The sequence below is a fragment of the Nomascus leucogenys genome, chromosome 9, assembly GCF_006542625.1.
Source record: "Nomascus leucogenys isolate Asia chromosome 9, Asia_NLE_v1, whole genome shotgun sequence".
Classification (NCBI taxonomy): Eukaryota; Metazoa; Chordata; class Mammalia; order Primates; family Hylobatidae; genus Nomascus; species Nomascus leucogenys.
In genome coordinates this window covers 110,259,334-110,278,547 of record NC_044389.1, presented here as the reverse complement: position 1 = coordinate 110,278,547, position 19,214 = coordinate 110,259,334, and the positions used below count along the sequence as shown (strand labels likewise).

At 37.0% G+C, this 19,214-nt stretch overlaps 1 protein-coding gene across 2 annotated transcripts; it reads right to left on the bottom strand.

Moving 5' to 3' along the window:
- Positions 1-807: 807 nt before the first annotated feature.
- LOC100603603 (aldo-keto reductase family 1 member C1 homolog) lies at positions 808-17,632 on the bottom strand. 2 transcript variants are annotated; one of them, XM_030819361.1, is made up of 9 exons: positions 17,341-17,632; positions 15,117-15,284; positions 14,152-14,268; positions 12,808-12,885; positions 12,178-12,300; positions 8,528-8,637; positions 8,085-8,250; positions 4,863-4,945; positions 808-3,076 (listed from the first exon to the last, which is right to left on the bottom strand). In XM_030819361.1, the coding sequence occupies exons 1-9, from the start codon at positions 17,422-17,424 to the stop codon at positions 3,034-3,036; spliced, it is 972 nt and encodes a 323-aa protein (XP_030675221.1). In that variant the 5' UTR covers positions 17,425-17,632; the 3' UTR covers positions 808-3,033. The 2 variants fall into 2 exon arrangements, with proteins under 2 accessions (XP_030675221.1, XP_030675222.1); XM_030819362.1 differs by lacking the exons at positions 808-3,076; positions 4,863-4,945; positions 8,085-8,250; ... (1 more) ...; positions 12,178-12,300; positions 12,808-12,885 and adding an exon at positions 13,144-14,063 and having other exon boundaries at positions 17,341-17,604.
- Positions 17,633-19,214: the final 1,582 nt, after the last annotated feature.

Sequence of the window (19,214 nt, the reverse complement as noted above, 5' to 3'; positions counted from 1 at the left end):
AACCCTCCTGAATGACTTGGAGGAATGCATGATTTCAGTGGAGAAAGTAATTGCAGATGTGGTGGAAATAGCAAGAGAACTAGAATTCAAATTGGAGCTTGCATGTTACTGAATGCTTGCAATCTCATGATGTAATTTTAACAAATGAGAAGTGTTTCTTATAGATGAGCAAGAAAAGTGGTTTGGTGAAATGGATTCCATTTCTTAGGAAAATGTTGTAAACATTGTTGGAATGGCAGCAAAGGATTCAGAATATTACAGAAGCATAGTTGATAAGGCCATGACAGTGTTTGAGAGAATTCTCTCTAATGCTATCATGTCCCCACAATGACACAGTTGCCTCACAAAGCCATTCTCAGAAGATAGCCCAGGCGTTATGCAACACATGACTATCATTGGTGACAGGGAAGGAGTCGCTTGTGCCATTTTCAATGTTTTCCTACCAGGTTTATAGCTTTCTATCCTTCATATCCACTGTTACCATTTTGTGAGGTTGCGTGATTTTTTTTAGTGAAATTTGGATTCCCTTCTCATTTCCTCTTGCGTATATTCTATAATTATTCTCTTTGTGATTGCTGTGGTGATGATGAAAAACTTTATAAAGTTATAACAATTTACTTTAAATCAATATGAATTTATCTTCAGTTTCATATAAAACCATCCACTTCCCCAGGTTTTCTCCACTTCACATAGTTTTGGTCAGTAATTACAGCTTCCTACATTGCATACATATTAGCTTAGAATTATACTTATTTATATACATTTCTATCTTAAATCTTGAAGTAAAATAATGAGTAGAATCCAAAATTTCAAAAATACATGTTTTTATATTTTACCATATATTCACATTTACAAGAAGTCTTTATAACTCTATATGGCTGTAAGTTACTATTTCCTTTCATCCAACCTGAATTCCTCCCTTCAGCATTTCTTTGAGAGAAAACATAGTAAAATTAGTGATTGGAGGTCCCTATAAAGTTTTCTTACATCTCAAGTGTTCCTGAAATCAGGTGTTTGGCTTTATGAAATTCTGAGTAATTTTTTTTTAACAATTAGAGTTTTATAAAAATGGATGGTGAAGAACTGGAAAAAGCCCATAGCAGCTGTACTATTTACAAATGACTGACCTAATGATTATTTCGCCTCTTGAAAAAACAGTTACACGTGCTAAAGAGATTTGAAATATGAACGTTGGCTTAAGCATTACACACTTGACTACGAAGTTTTAACAAAATGTCAATCTTTTCTTGACACTTACATCAGTCAAGTTTATGAGATGTGAAATTGTCATTCCATAGACTCAGAAAGTTAAGGTAGAACAGGATGGCAGTGGTTTACATGAGGTTTCTTTGAGACATGCTAAGTGTGAATGTCCATTAAACTTTAACATGGAGATGCAGAGTTCACATTACGATCTTCCATTGAAGATTTGGAGGAAAAAGCTGAGCTAGAAATATTTTTGGGGGGATTTCTCAGCCTAGAGGTGATATTTAATGCAGAGAATATCTAAGATCATCAACGGAATGACAGTAGACCAGAAATAATCCAAAAAATTGGTCTAGGGCCCTCCAAATTTTATGGTCTCCTCCAATTTTATAGAATAAGTAATTTACAGAAAAAATTGTGAGCTGCGAAACTTGCTGGGATGCCTATCAGCTCTGAGACATGGCTTGAGAAGGAATCTCTGATGGGGTTAACGTGGCTACCAGAGTAAGAATAGTGGAGAGTAAATGTGTTAGAACGTGTGCCCAGGTTAAAAACCACTGTCCTTCTCAAAATGCTTTGATCGTTAAGACATGAGATTATCCCAAGTTTTCAAAAGTGTTTTCTAAAACGAAAATCATGTCTTCATGATTAGCTGATTTGATTAGTTCCCCTGAAAATTATGTAGAAGAATTAAATGCCTTTGTAAGAGTTCTTCTTAAAATTTACCAAAGTTTGAAACCAGTGTGCTGTTTTACATATCCTGTTTCCAGAAGACGTTTGAAGTCTTGGAACATTTGATTTATTAGATGTATTATCTCCCATTTTAATCTTGAGTGCAATACATAATGGCTTTGGGATATTTTTGTTTCATACTTGTAACTATGCCTTGTTTAAAGTATAAAACATTTGAAAGATTGAATATAACAAATGAACTGTATATTTTTACAGTCTAAGAATATTTTCTAAAAATGAGATATTCAGGGGAATGTGATTAGTCAATGATGTCTTTGATGCCCTGCCCCACCACAAACCCATAGGGTCAACACTGTGACTGGGCACACATCAAAGATTCAGGCCTGACTCTCAGCTGTGCGGTTTGTTAAAACAATGTGGAAAGTTTCCTTTTATGAACTAGATATAATGATAAAAAAAAAGGGTGTTGATATGTTTTTCCAAGCAGAGATGTACTTGACTCTCTCCTATTTAACCTCCTCATACCTGACTTCTAATCACTTTTCCATGTGGGTGCCCTCCCATTTCCCTAACCCCCCCTCTCACAGGGATGCCTCCTTCCAAGGCTCCAGAAACTCTGACCCTCACACTGCTGGAGGCAGCCCATGAATTGCTGGTCAATATCACTCACCCTCTAGACTCCATGCTGCGTGTGCTTCTTCCTACAAGAGCTAGAGAGGCACTGACTGATAAATACCTGTCACCTGCCCCTTTCCCAGAGGGTGAAACTCCACCCACTCCCACTGCAGAAGTGAATCTTAAATGGTTGTTATCATCTTCCAATCCCGGCCCTAAACATATAGGCAAATCACAATTTGGGGGCACTAGTGTGTCAGAAGGAAAGAAAACATAGAAGTTATGGAGACCAAAGTAGGTGAAGAATCTTTAGGAGAGAGCATTTAATTTTTTCAAAATGAAAAAACAAAATTATTGTCTTTCCTTTCTGGCCAATGGGCTTAGCTGTAGCTTGCTGAAGTCGCCAAGCAGGAGAGATTTAACCAGAGGCAATGTATCCAGTCACCAGCATAGAGACATCCTCTGTTTCACCATCCACACGCAGGGCCTTCTGGTAGACCTCATGCAATGCCCTCCATGTTAATATTCATCAGAAAATGGATAATTAGGGGGGCCAGCAAAACTGGAAAGAGAAAAAAAATGCACACTCTGAATGGCAATGACTCCATTACTAGCGGGTAGCACAGTGATTTCTAGGAAGCTGCCATTAGTTTAGATGTTACGAAGTTCCTTTTCTAACTGCTCTAGAATCTGTGTTTCTTAGTTTAATGAACGTGACTTTATCATATCTGTATTTTCAAAATAAAGAATCATTTAATTCTATTCCCCTGTCTGGAACTTAACACATAAAACACACGAAGTGAAATGTTCAAACATATTTCTCTACATCTCTCAACAACAGATCTCACATCTGTCAACAGAGCAAAGAGATATTCTGACCTTTTCTATTTCAAATTCTCAGTAAAAATGGATCTCATTCTGCCTTACATTGAAGCGGAATAAGCAAGACATATGCTCATCACTAATAAACAATTTTGAGTGTGATGATTATACTGGTAGCAATTATACTTAATTACTTTACATATTACTACCTGCCTATCATATGCAACACAGTTGGTTAGATTCAGAAATGTAAATTGTTGTTTTTGATATAGGGTCCAATATCCAAAGAGCTGCAATGTATAAACCATTTTATGGGTAGAATTAACACGAAATATAAAGACACAGATAAATGACTGCTCACATGTACAATTACAACTTATTAATTAGGGAATTGAGCCTATCCTTTGTGATTACACCAAGATCAAACACTTGGAAGCTTGCAAGTGGTTTACTCCAGACCATATTTGAGTTCTGTGAAATAACACTAGTGATTGATTTTATGATCCCCAAAAACATTAATTGGTTGTAAAACTTTCTAATGCTTGCCACTTTTCCTTTTCTTTTTATCATCTCCATTTTCATTTTGTATTTTCCTCTAAATGAATAAAATACCACTAATAATATCCACCAAATTGTGGGTACTTATGATGTACCATTGTGCTTGTTTTTTTCACCCATTGTCTCATCATCTCTATTACTTGTTGAAATCCCTACTGCCAGCAGTTACATAACTTCTTTTTCCCTCATAATATGAATGACCTTCTACGAATCCTAGAACCTTAGAACATAGAGGAATAGGAAACGTCTGTTATTGGTTATAAATTATCACCAACAATGGTGCTTTTGCATCTAAACTCTGCATTTGATTTTAACACTTCTTCATTCTCTGCACTGAGATCTCCATATTGCAGAACACCAAGGCCAAGCGCTCCTATTCGCTCCACTAAGACAGACTTTCTGGAGGCAAATGCAGTGTTTGGCTCATGGACAAACATGCAAAGAAAGGCACGAAAAAGGTTGGAAACGATTAAAAATGCTAAATTGACAGGATCCAGCAAGCAATTCCATGTGAAGGAGGTGGGAATTGAACCTGGCCCACAAGATTGACGGAACTGCCTTTGATCTGGTAAGACATTGAGCAGGTTGGGAAGAACAAGATATAAGCACAGATTCGGAAACATCTAATGCGACCACATGGGCAATATCCACAGTGTGTACACTAGACAGTAGTACAAATGGCAGGCCTACATGGAAGGTGCAGATTCAGCAATGATCTTGGCTGCTCTGGAAAGTTCCCTGGAGTCACGAAGGCAGAGGCACAGGTTGACCCACGCTGACCCCGGGCCACTCTCCCTGCCAGAGAACAGAGCTCTGGAGTGAATCCAGGAGGAGACTTCCAGAAAGCTCCTGTCTCACCTCTGTCTCACAATGGCCTCTGTGCCCCTGGTGTGGAGGTCACTCTCAACACCCATCCTACATTCCTCCTCTGAAGATAAATTAGGACATCCATCACCAAAATTACTTACATATCAAGGGTCAAATATCGCACATTTCTGTTTAGGCCATCTATGGTTTTCATGTCCTCTGAAGTCAACTGGAATTCAAACACCTATCGAAGTAATAGAAAACTTTAATTATTTTTAGATTACATCATTGCCAGTTGGGAACAACCAAGTTCATCAGACAGTAGGGTGCAGAGACAATACTTAAAAGATTGATACGTTTCCAAAATTTATGAAACACCTCTCTCAACACTCAAGTGGTCAATGAAAACCAGTCAAAAATAAGCAGAAATCCATTCCCAGATAAAATATTTTGAATCTGCACAACACTGCAGACAAAGAGAGTATCTCAAAAGAAGCTGAAGAAGAAACAGAGCTTACTTTGTGCCCACATGATAGGGTCATGTACCTAGAAGACCCAGAAGAATCTAGAGGCAAATTTTGTAATGTCTAGCATAATTTAGTAGGTTTGTTGAATAACATTGAATATCTATCTCTCCAATGAACAGGTATAATAGGAAAAATTAGTTTTCAACATTACTCAGCCAATAATTGTCTAAATAGTAATGATTTCACATTCAAAAGGTGTGGGTACTCACTGTGTAAATTTGGGAGACTCTAAATATCATAAAGATGTCACTTACTCTAATACATTAAATCAAATAAGTGTATAAATCCATAGGGAAACTGAAGGAGTGACACAGAAAATGAGAAAGAGAGTAAAAAATGACAGCAATGTAACACTTGATGAATCTAGGTAAGAAGATTTGTTGCATTATTCTTTTAATATTTCTGTATATTAGAAAATCCACAAAACGAAAATGAAAAGTTATCAAAAACTATTAAAATTATCAGTAATTGCCGGGCGCGGTAGCTCATGCCTGTAATCCTAGCACTTTGGGAGGCCAACGCAGGAGGATTGCCTGAGTTCAGGAGTTAGAGAACAGCCTGGGCAACACAGTGAAACCCATCTCTACTAAAATACAAAAAATTAGCTGGGCGTGGCGGCATGTGCCTGCAGTCCCAGCTACTCAGGAGTCAATGAGAGACTAAAACATTTACTTACTTGTGGAAGTTAATCAGATGATTCAAAATTTTAAATAACACATTAGTCAAGAATACCTAAGATATTATTAAATAAATGAAGAAGTTAGAAAAATATTTGTACCATACTGGAAGTGAAACTTACTTTTTAACATTATAGCACAGAAAAGTAAATAAGTTAACTGAAGATGGAAGAGAGGCCAGATAATTGTTCATGGACATTTCATATATGTTACAGGTAAAAAAATCAAGTTATATGAGCAAATATAAACTTTTCAATAAATGGTGGTAAATTTTGCTAAACATTCAAAAATTAGATATGCATATTTGGATCCTATTTCACATAATATTTAAAGAGTCAATCCCATTAGAATTAACCAAATTTATAAGGAAAGTATATTAACAATTTTGTAAGATAACCCAGTAAAATATTGTGATATTCCCAATGTAGGATAAGACACAACACTCACCAACCACAAGAAAGAGGCATGAAAAATTAGTCTACATGAAGGATAGAAACTTTTGTTTGTGAAAACAACCACAGAGAATATGACAACACAGGTAAAATTTGGGACATGTTATTTCAAGAGTACATTCAAGTCTCTAAAGAATTAATATCCAGAATAAATACACATATATGTATGGTTTCTAGTTAATCTAACATATATATTATATAACACATACGTCATATATCATATATATCTATATATACTAGATGAATTAGAGAACATACACATATATAATAAATACTGATAATTTCCGCAGTCTTTCATAACATTTCCTTTTAGTTTTGTGGGTTTTCTAATGTCCAAAAATATTTTAAAAATAATTTAATGAATGCCATTACCTAGATTCATCAATTGTTTCATTATTGTCATTTTTTACTCTCTTATTCCCTGTATCACTATTTCAGAGTATCCTATGGATTTCTTCATTTGTTTTACTTAATGTTTTAGCAAATAGTGACGTATATACATATACATGATATATGTCATATATATGACATAGGTTTTAAAATATATATCATACATGATGTATATTTTATGTATCTATATGACTAATTAGAAAACATACATATATGTATGCTGGATGCTAATTCTTTAGAGACTTGTATGAATTCTTGAGAATATATGAAATAATATATCAATTTATATATATTCATATTCATACATATAACTATTATTATTTCACACATATCGTATAAATGATAGATTAATTAGGAACATGCCCTCTAACATTCACATGTCCCTGTATCCACTTGCTTGGTTATCTGAATTTCCACCTCCTTCCAATAAGAGGTGGTGTGTGTTTCCCCACCCCTTGAGTCTGACCTGTCCTGTAACTTGCATTAGGTGATAGAATTTCCCAGAAGCAATGGTTGGCAGCTCTGAGCCTAGACCTGAAAAGGCTTTGCACATGTCCATTCACTATGTTGGGGTCGTGCCCTGTGCTGAGGTGAACCCTTGGCTGGATGGCTGGAGGATAAATAACTGCATGGGAGAGGGGGGCACTCACACAGATGCCCCAGGGACATCCTGAAGCAGAGCTGCCTCACTGCCCCGAGCACACATGAGAGCCCAGCCAGGAACAGAAGGACTGGACTGAGTTTAGGGTGAGCCCAGGCTAATTTTCTAACCGTGGAATCTTGAGCTCAATAAATGCTTTTGCATTAAGCCTCTATGTTAAGTGGGTTTGTCTTATATCCTAAGGTATTGGTATAAATATGGTCTCCTACGCATAAAAATAAAGACACACAACCACCTTGCCAAAAAAAAAAAAAAAAAGGCAGAGTTAAACAAGCACTTCGCAAAGATAAAATTCTAAGAGAATAAATATAAGGAATTTATACTACACAAATATACAAGAAGAAAAATCCACCATGAGTTGGAGACTAAAAAATATCTAATCAAATACCTCATTATAGAAAATAAAGAAAAGGACATATCCCCAGCAGAGGGATATGGATATCACTGACTTAACGCTAACCCAAATCTCTAGTTTTGATCCCATCCTATTTCTCTCCACCTCTGTTGCCTCTCTTGTGGTAGAGTAGAAGAAACCCTTATGATGCACACAAAGAATTCATGCATAGGAAATACAGGGAAATGGAGCTGGCCCAAGGCTGTCCTGAGAGCCTTACAAGAAGCACACGTGTGAAGGACACTGTGTAGGCGCCCTGAAGCCCACAGCCCCGCTCCTCACCTGTATGTTCTGTCTGATCCGCTGCTCATTGTAGCTCTTGGCCAGGACCACAACCCCACGCTGCAGCTGGTAGCGCAGGGCAATCAGGGCTGGGGTTCGCTTGTGCTTTTTTGCCAAGGCACAAAGGACGGGGTCCTCCAAGAGAACCGGGGAGTTCGGGTCCACCCTGGAAGGAAAGGCAGAAATGCTGAAGCCCAGAGGCTGGGGATACAGTTTGTTAGGCAGCTCCCTAAACAGACTAAGGCGTCCACTCTGCACCAGAGCTTCTCAAGTGAGGCCCCTGAACAGCAGCCTCAGCATCACCTGGGATCTTGTCAGAAATGCAAATTCTTCCCTCACCCCAAATCAGCTGTGAGTGAACTCCAGGAAACAGCATGATCTGATTAAATTTTTTTTTTTAATCAAACCGGTGTTTTAGGTAAACTTCCTGTATCTCTTATTACCATTTTTCTTCTCGATGGGATCCCAGAGCACTATAGGCAACCAGAACAATGTCTTTTAACTTGCAGAAATCCAGCAGTTTTCTCTGGTTGAAGTAAGGATGACATTCTACCTGCAGATGAGCAAGATGGAAAAGCATCAGATAATCCAAAAGTTACATTAATATTAAAATCACCAAAGTAAAAGAAGCTGAATAATGTAGAGCATTAAATTTGAACTGAGAATATTATTGTCAAGAAATGATCTTTTTCATAAAAATAAATTTTGTGCCCCCCTCTCCTAAGAAAATAGAAATGCTGGCCAGGCGCGGTGGCTCACGCTTGTAATCCCAGCACTTTGGGAGGCCGAGGCGGGCGGATCATGAGGTCAGGAAATCGAGACCACGATGAAACCCCGTCTCTACTAAAAATACAAAAAATTAGCCGGGTGTGGTGGCGGGCGCCTGTAGTCCCAGCTACTCGGAGAGGCTGAGGCAGGAGAATGCCGTGAACCCGGGAGGCGGAGCTTGCAGTGAGCCGAGATTGTGCCACTGCACTCCAGCCTGGGAGACAGAGCGAGACTCCGTCTCAAAAAAAACAAAAAAAAAAAAAAGAAAATAGAAATGCTATTTCTGGGCATAAGCAACTCTAGGAACCCTATCCTGCTCTCAATAACTCTGACCACTAGAGGGAGACACGGCCAATTTCAGAGCTGGGATGAGGTGAGATTCTTTGAGCCTTGGGCATCAAATCATGCCAGAAATCAAGAATTTGGTCAAAGACTCATGAGAGCAGGTCTAAAAGACAAAAGAACTAGTTTCCTAATTAATACCAAAAATGCATACATGTATATGTATGTTTTCTAATTTATCTGTTATATAATATATAGATCATATATGCCATCTGTGATATATATCTATACATAATAGATGAACTAGAAAATATACATATACACATAAATACTGATAATTTTCATAGTTTTTCATTACTTTCCCTTTTTGTATGATGGGTTTGTATGTTGATATCTCAAATGTCACCAGTGGGTTCCCTATGAAACAAGTGCTTTTGTCTTTTACACTTGCCCTCATGAGTCTTTGATCAAATTCTTCTTTCATCTATATAACATATGTGTGTATATATACATATATGTATATAATATGTGTATATATATACATATATTTTATATATGTGTATATATACACATATATAATATACATATATTATATATGTATATATATACATATATATATATAATATATGTGTATATATACATATATGTATATAATATATATGTGTATAGATACATGTATGTATATAATATATATGTATCTATATACACATATATTATATATATACACATATACATATATAATATATGTATATTATATATGTGTATATATACACACATATAAAATATATGTATATATATACACATATATAATATATTATATATACACACATATATAATATATTATATATACACACATATATAAAATATATGTATATATATACACATATATATAATATATATACACATATATATATATGCTGAGTAGATGTGAGCGTTAAAAAATAAGTAAAATAAATTAAAAATCATAACACAAAAATCCGTGAGTCTGTAGTAATTAGTGCGACAATGAGAAAAAGAACAACAATATTTGTCTACTCTGATGGTGGTCATTACAGTAATTACATTCACAATACATTGCTAATTGAAGGAAGAAGTTTACTTTCACCCTGACTTAGAGGAATAGTAGTTTATTATTTTTACTTGGTGAGAAATTATTTTTAGTTAAATGTCAGGTAAGAATAGTTAAACAAGTTGTTAAAATTGTAAATGATTATGTAAAAACCCCAAGGAAATAACAACTAAGAAATAACAAAGAACAAAACAGAAATGCAGTACAAAAAAGTTCAAATCACTGATGTATACTCAATCATATGTGAAAATTTGTCATGGGAATATGACTTCTTCTGTTGAGGATTATCCCCCAGCAGATTACTAATAATTGTTAAAGAGAAAACATGTGTTAAAAACAACAGATATGACCATCATTAGCTTAACCAAGTTTTTAAAACTACCTTCACCACTAGTGGGACATTCTGTGATTGTATGCAGTCTAGTGTGGTGCAATTTGAAAAGCACAGCATGATGAAAACATTTTCTTGCCCCAAAGGTTTAAGCCAATGTAATAAAATACTCACATCTAACTTTAATTTACAGAAACCTTCAACAACTGGGAAAAACAAGTTAACTGATATCAAAATACAACAATATAAAAACAATTGAATTCTGGTTAAAAAAGAAGAGCTACAAAAGATATTTTGGTTAAGCAATGAAAAATTCAAATATGGACTGGATACTAAATGACATGAAGGCACTATAGATGATGTTCTTAGATACAGTAATGACACTGGAACTGGGAGAATATCTTCAGTCCTGTGACATGTTTTGAGAGGTTTCTAGGGGTCAATTGTCATCTTTACAATTTACCTTGAAGAGGTTCTAGAAACATTATATGTATTTATGCAGATATACACCATATAACATTGCAAAATGTTAATAATTTTGAATATAAATGGTAACATGGGTCTCCAGTATTATTTTTATCAAATTGTTGGAGAGTTTGGAAGTTGCCATATTAAAAAATTGGGGAACTACTTGTCTTAAAACCACATTAATTTCTCAGTGCTTTTATTAAGTCATCACAACACCATATCGTTATACCAAATTCACTAATTTTATACATTATGTTTTTCCACTGTTGATCTTTACTCATTGACTCTAAGTTTTTAAAATAAAATAAAACAAAAAAATGTAAGTTACTGGGAAAGGTGTAGTGATTTTAATGCTGAAATATGTGTAACATTTGGGGGCAGTCAATTTGATCAAGGAGGCCTGCAATCACCAGTCAGGCTCAAGGAAAAGATGGAATTATCTCTAGGCTATGAAAGAAACACACAGAGAATAGATGTGTTTAAGCAGCTGATTGCATGACAGACTCCAAAGAAGAGCAGCCGACTAGGAGCGGGGGCAGTCATAGGTCAGCTCCATGTTCTGCTGAACCTTCCTCAGTGTGGATTTCATCCACTGTGAACAGATATCTCCATAAACAGGTCATTTTCTCTTTCTACCACGGATGACCTTCATTGTCTGCAGATAATTTTTACTGCATCTGTGCCCTTGGTCAAGAAGGGTGAAAGCAGAGATACCAAGAGGCACTGAGACATCTGAAACCCATGTAAATATCTAGTATTTCTCTTCTCTTGCTCTCACTGTCTCCTTATGTACTGCTCATTCCATCTCTTCATGGCTTCATATCTATGCACAGTTCCCTCCAAATCACCTTCACCCATCCACTCTCTGGTCATCTTTCATAGCTTAGGGGTAAGTCCACCTTTCCCTGAGCCTAATTGGCAATCCTTGGAATCCTTGATCGAATTGACCTCCCATAAATGTAACACAATTCAGCATCAAAGTTACAACACCTTTTTGTAAGACTTTTCTAAGCAGGGTACAAGTAAGAGCCCTCCATGCCCTTCTAGGAAGAGACTTTGCTCTCTAGAATCTTCTCTTTTACAAAGATAAGTGGGACTAAATGAATGGATACTTGGCAATAGGACAGAAAGAGGGGCATGAAGAACAGAAAGGAGAGGAGGCTGAAGGTGCTCACCTGGTTGCAGACAGGCTTGTACTTGAGCCCTGGCTTGTTGAGGATCATCTCCAGCAGCCTGCGGTTGAAGTTGGACACTCCGATGGACTTGGCCAATCCTGCATCTTTACACTTCTCCATGGCCTGGGAAAAAGGAATTGTGAGGTGTCATTTGTGTAGTCGACTGAAGAGCAAGATAAATGTAACATAGAACTGTTACACCTACCTAACTCTGTGAGGTAGGTGATGCAATGCTCCAGAGAATGATATGTGAAAGCAACAACTGTCAAGACATGACAATCAAACTAGCTAGCTGTGCTTCTTAAAAGGGAGAAAATAAAACAGAAAAATTGGGGAAGAAGATAGTGATTGCAAGAGTAAGAATTTCTGTTTCCTCCTTAGGAAACTGGAGAGATTAATGCACAGGCAAGGAAATAAATCCCAGTCCTCCTTACCCCCAATTCTCCTCCTCCACTTCTCTCTTTTGTATGCCTGTCATTTCTTTTTCCTCACTGCTCACAAAAACCACCTTTGTAAAGCTCCTAAGTTTTTGATCCAATGGTGCATTTTCCATTCTTGTACTAGGAAGATAGGAAACAGACGTATCCTGTCTCATCTTTCTTATCTGTTCTCTCACCTCCAAACACTCACCTCCCATGTGGCACAGAGGTCCACTGTGTCAAACAGTACTTTTCCATTTTCATCTTTTGGGATCACCTCCTCACCTGGCTGAAGTAGAAGCAGTCAGTTTAGAGACGTCACAAGTCAATTTCTCCACACATAGCCATGCTCTGAGGTACATTTAATGACACTAATCCTCCATGAGGTAGGTGATGCAATGCTCCAGAGAATGATATGTACAAAGTGTACTACATATGAAGGTATAAGGAATGTCTTCAGGAGATAGGCTTCCTCTAATCTCTTACAACTCTTATATGTATAAATAAATGCCATCTTTCTGGTTCCTAATGGAGTGTCATCATTGACTTTCATTGACTTTCTTCTGCTCCTATAATTTTCTCTGTGGCAATACCTCTCTTCAACTGCAAAAGACCTTGATATCCAGGTATAATGGATTGCACTTTTGACCCAGGTGCTACTATCAGAGTTGTTTGTCTCCCTGAACATGTGATCTTCCATGAACAGGACCATGAAGCAATGATGAAGTCAATGGAGGTGTTTTCAAGGCTAGTCTGGAAATTAGGTGATGCACAGGAGCTCACAGTAATGAACATGGGCCTTAAAGTGCTCCAAAGCCATAAATGCCACCAATGAAAAAGGTTGGAACAAATATTTAAAAAGCCTTTTGTAATAAAGCAGAGATAAGGATGGAGAAAGGATATACTTTTAGAGTTTTTATCAAATTCTTAATGTAGCCATGGCTTTGATTTCCCATTATCATATCTAATACACCCTTTTGCATTAACTAGCCTGACTAGTTTTCAGTACCTTAAGGCAAAAGTTATGAATGACACAAGAATTCATGGCTAAGCAAAAATAAAAATTCTAGTGTGAAAAGAGAGGAAGCAGAAGCAACAAGATTTCCCATGAAGGTTTGTAGTTTAAGACACTCCCGGACTGAGTTCTCCCACCTTGAAAAGAGGCAAGAAGATGGAAACTCATTGTGCACCCTATGTGCAGCAGCTTTTCTGGACACCACAGCTTCATGAAACTCTGTGTCTGTGAACATCCCAAGAGGTGAAATCAGGAGACATAACTAAGACCTTGTGCCTTCAAGGAGATGATTGTCATTTCCTCAAGTTTTTGAGGCAGAGGCTTTGAGGATTCTGCACTCTCTTTTCTTGTAGACATGAATCACGGAAGTACGGATTCAAAATGTATTCCATAGAAAGGAATTAGGAGTTAGGTTTGGGGCTCTTCTTCCATGTTATAATCCCTATGTCCTCCTAAGAAAAAGTTTAGTTCAAATATCCATGAAAACAATATTTATGCTGACAACAAAGTGAAATTAATTTGATCACACAAGCTGCCTACCTTTACAGACACTGGAAAATGAATAAGATAGAGGTCAACATAGTCCAATTGAAGATTTTTCAGTGACCTTTCCAAGGCTGGTCGGACCAACTCTGGTCGATGGGAATTGCTCCAAAGCTGCAGAGGTTAGAGGAAGGAAGTTGTGTAATGAAAACTTGAGCCAATTTTACTAGTTTGCTCCACCTAATATTTAGACATTTTCTACTACTTCAAAACTAACGAGCACAGGCAAAATTATTCTCTCTCTTCTTGTGATGCCTTTTGTTCTGCCATATCCTGATGAACTTTATAATATGTTGGATATATAGTTAGTACATATATTGAATGAAAGAGTGAAATTACTCAAAAGGTAAAAGTTGTTATCAAATCATAAGCATACCGATTATCTGAATTATCTTTGGTATGTTTTACAACTCATGTTAGTAGTGTAATTATTTCATCTATTCAGCCCAATGGGCAAGACTAAGTATCTTTGTGGTTTAGAAACTGAGGAGGCAAACACAGTTTTTAATATGTTAACCTGGGCTGGATGCAATTTAAAACAATGTAGGCATCATTGTTTTATACTCACAGAGCTCTCTTATATTGCTTTCTCTCTCTCTCTGATCAAGATGATACTGGAAACTCAGAATCATAGCAAATGTAAGACACTCACCCAGGAGGTAAGAAATAATATAATATGAATAAGATTATTTCTCATTCCATAGTCTGTGTTAAACCATATTGATCTGTGCTGAGCTCAAAAAGTAAAAGGCCTTTGAAGTCATGAATTGGAACACTGCAAAGATGAGAAAGCCATCTTCACTTCCTGCCTTTGATAATTAGTTTTAATACATGAGTAAGTGTGAATAAATTGAAATGAATAAGCACAATTCACCCTCAACTATGGATCCAGTCATAGAATTGCCACCTCCACACAGTCACAATAAATACATTTGCACACAAGCTCATCACAGGCACAGTACCTTTGAAGTGTAGAATATGTCTTCTCTCTTCACACTGCCATCTGCAATCTTGCTTCGGATGGCCAGTCCAACTTGCTCCTCATTATTGTAAACATGAGCAGAATCAATATGGCGGAACCCGGCTTCTATTGCCAATTTGGTGGCCTCTAGAGCTTTACTTTTAGGAACCTGGGGGAGTAACCAAACGTAGTATTTTCTGACTAGTGTGCCTGAGAGTTAGTTCAGGCACAAGCAGCGACGTTCACAAAAATCAGCTTTTCCTACTTTCTTGGATGAGCTCTGTATGTAGAATCATAAGCCCATCCCAGTCTGCCTAGGTCTTTCCCACTTAGTAATAAGGGTTGGGCAGAGCAGGAACTTCTGCAGTCCCAGAAAAATCACTGCTTGACCACTAGCTTGGAAGTGTCCCCAAAACAATTTCACGTTCAGTGATTTTTTTGGAAAAATTAACAGGATGCAACATATAGTTATAGACATAATCTTAATTATTTTTAGTATGGTGAAATTAACACGAGGAAATAGCCACATGGAAGGAATTATGAAGGAATACAGTGTAAGCTCCTGCGATTCCTCTCCCACCGTGTTGCACAGAACACACTGACTTTACCAGCATCATATTTTGTCAGTGTATGTGAACTGTTGTCTACAAGAGATGCTCTCTACATACTCCATTACTAAGATTTTGCCTGGGACTGGATACATTGACTCACTCTGCCTAGCAGACACAAAACTTCCGGTCTCCAAAAGGAAAGCAGGTGCACAGAAACCCCGCAAACGGTTCCGTAGAGCCACCATTCTTATCAGCTAGGAAATAGGGAGAAACCCGCTTTCTAAGATACCAGCAGGTTTATATTGGAAATAGGTACATCTATGGATAGCAGTCTATTATGTTAGATCTTTTCTACCCAGCCTTTGGCCATTCTGTCTGCATAACAGAACCAAATACTAGGAGTGAAGATGTATACTCTAAGGATATTGATTTGTGTATATAAGAAATAGACTGCGGGGAGTAAGTGATTAGCAAAATGGGGTTCAGCTCCATAAATTCAAGGCAACTCTTTTAGGAAACATATGATTGCAGTGAAATTTACAATTATTGACTTATGTAACAAATTTGGATACAGATTTGGAAGCATATCTTTTAAATGACAAAAACAGAAACAAAGCAAACTGTTTTCCCATCTTGAAAGTATTTCAGAGGCTTTCTTTCTCCCATGGAATTACAAGGAACTAGGTACTGGGTCTCACAGCCCTCTCCTCATAGCATCCTTGATCTTCTCTTCGCTGGGCGAGCAATCAAAGGCTTACCAAGGCCGGAGCTTCAGTGCCGTCCTCATCTTTACTTCCTCTCCATGACAATTTATATTACAAAGGAAACCACTCCTGTCAATGGTCTTCAAAATGTCCCTTTGTAACTCCTTATATCTTATAGATGAGAAATGTGAGACTCAAATTTTATGTAACTAGACCCTATTCACACATATTGTATTCCCAAGACAGTCTTGAGATACAAGTTTTCTTCCAGTGTAGAAATAGCTAAATCTAGAAAATAAAATATATTCCATTAATTTTCTTGTCAAAGAAACAAGAAATTTTTCTGTTACAATATTTTGATACAAATCTGACCCATATTAACAAAGACAAAGAATTTAAACTTTCTTTGTTTGGTTCTAGTTTTTTTTTTTTTCTTAAAATGAGGATATGTTATCGTTTGAGGTAATTTTCCCAGAGGTGCAAATAGTACATGGGAAATTCTCTTTAGTCCAGGTCTAGTATTACAGTGTGGTGTCCAAGGCCGCCCATCAGAACAGTGATACTCTCGCAACAGATTTCATGCACCCCGTCCCCACTAACTTTTGCTATAAACTTTCCTCTGAATTGTGTCTTCTTGGAAGAAGTAAATATCTGTTCAGCTATACAAAGAAACAGAGCAACCACTCCCATTGCAATCAATCTTCAAGAGAGGGAGCAGGCAGGCCGTGTTCTTTCTGCTGAGTTTTATAGACTCTGACAAGCTGTGAAATAAACATCAACAAAAGACAAAACAGTGCCCCAAATAAGCAGTAGATGACCCTGTGACAAGACGGCATTGCAGAACAAAGACTGACATTTGAAGGGGAGTCATGCAGGGTAATATAGGAACACAAGCCTGACAACCCGGTCAGCTTCCACTTCCTCTAGCTTTGCTCCTTTCAACTCTCAACACTAAAAACATTATTGTTACCTCTGGAGGCGCATAGGTGCCAAATCCCAGGACAGGCATGAAGTGACCATCATTCAGCTTCACGCACTGGTATTTTGAATCCATTTCTGTCACTGGCCTGGTTGGCAAATGTTTCTGTCTTCCTCTCTCACAGGCTGTAAGAGCAATGAGCTGGCAATGCCTCTGAGCACACTGTCTGCTGGCTAACCAATGGCATGCGAGAGGAGGGACAGAGGCAGTCTTACACAAGCTGTGATAAAAATTGAATCCAGTTCAACCATTTCTCATCTAAGAAAATTCATAAGTAAATTATTATGTAGTCATGATACACTCATTAATTTCTCTCTGAAGTATTTTTGCTATTCCAAATCTCTATATATGAGACATAAATTATTCAAAGAGATTATAGAACAAATTGTGACTTTACATAAGACTATAGAAACCTCTAGCTACACAGCTCTTTTTTGTTTGTGCCATGAAGATGTTCCTACTGTATCTTGCAGCATTTGAAATGACTAATTTTCATTTTTCTCTCTCTCACACACACAATTTAAAGGAATGACTCATGAGCATTTCTTTAAAATATTGCCCTCAATTAAAAATTAAAGTTAAAATTTTAAAATGCGTTACTTTTTTATCAGCAAATCTATTGTTTCTTTCTTATTAGCCTTGTAAGAGAAACATCCCTTCCTGATCAAGGTGCAGTCCTGATAAAGTTGTAATCCTGATGTGAGTGTAAATAAAAAAGAAAATATGATGTGGTTTTATTGGAGGATTTCTTATTAACAGCTTTTGGACTTTGGGTATAATTTGTACATGCAAACAGTGCCTTATTTGTCTTTTCCAGCCAGTTTTATAAGTTACTACCAAAAAGTAACAAGCCAAAAACCTGATAACTATTAGATATACTTTATAATATTGTTAAACATTATTCATAAAGAAAAACTGGTAACTAATGACATATAAACTGGTGAATAATCCTCGCATGGGATAATTTTTACTTTATTCTCCCTTTGGAGGTCAGGTTTAAACATGATTGTAATTTGCATGATCCATGATTCACATCTTGGAGCAGTCACAACTTGCAGTGCCCTGATTGCTTCTATTTGCTTTTTCATAAAACAAACAGAAATTGAAAAATAGGTAAATTGCTATACATTGACATAAATGTAATATTATAAAGATATTGAAATTTTTCACAGAGTGTAATTTCAACAAGATGGGGGATTATAAGACTCCCATATGACTCATGGAAACATCAGGAAATACCAAAAATTGACTGAAATAAACTTATTTATTTATGGAGTGGCTCAGTAGAGATTCAGGGTGACTATACACATACAGATGTTATAGGCAAAAGGCTAGGGGAAGAGACCTGCAATAGTCCATCTAAGCCATTGAGGAGAAACTGGGATGCGAAATTTTGTAATAGTAAGCAATTCAAAAGCCATTGGTTATTTGGGGAAAAATAAAACAGCAAACACAGTCCACGTAGGTGCATGTTCAGAAACAAACTAAGAAGGACTTGAGGATTTATGTAGGGCTGATGCCTTGACTGAGAACCTGCCACACATATAAGTTAATGACTGTCATGACATAGAACAAATCTATATACAGTAAAAAAGATGTTTATTTTTTCAAATGCCCAGTTAAATAAAATAACAAGGCATACAGGCCAGGCACAGTGGCTCACACCTGTAATCCCAGCACTTTGGGAGGCCGAGGTGGGCAGATCACGAGGTTAGGAGATGGGAACCATCCTGGCCAACATGGTGAAACCCTGTCTCTACTAAAATCCAAAAAAAAAAAAAAAAAAAAAAAAAATAGCCGGATGTGGTGGTGAGCACCTGTAGTCCCAGCTACTCGGTAGGCTAAAGCAGGGGAATCACTTGAAC

What these genes read in the sequence shown, in the direction of transcription:
- LOC100603603 (XM_030819361.1), bottom strand. Translation starts at nt 17,424, where the DNA reads ATGGATTCAAAATACCAGTGCGTGAAGCTGAATGATGGTCACTTCATG. An exon ending in GCACCTATGCGCCTCCAGAG is followed by an intron (nt 15,285 to 17,340) that starts GTAACAATAATG and finishes TTACTCCCCCAG; the next exon opens with GTTCCTAAAAGTAAAGCTCT. An exon ending in ACCTCTGTGCCACATGGGAG is followed by an intron (nt 12,301 to 12,807) that starts GTGAGTGTTTGG and finishes CCTTTTTCCCAG; the next exon opens with GCCATGGAGAAGTGTAAAGA.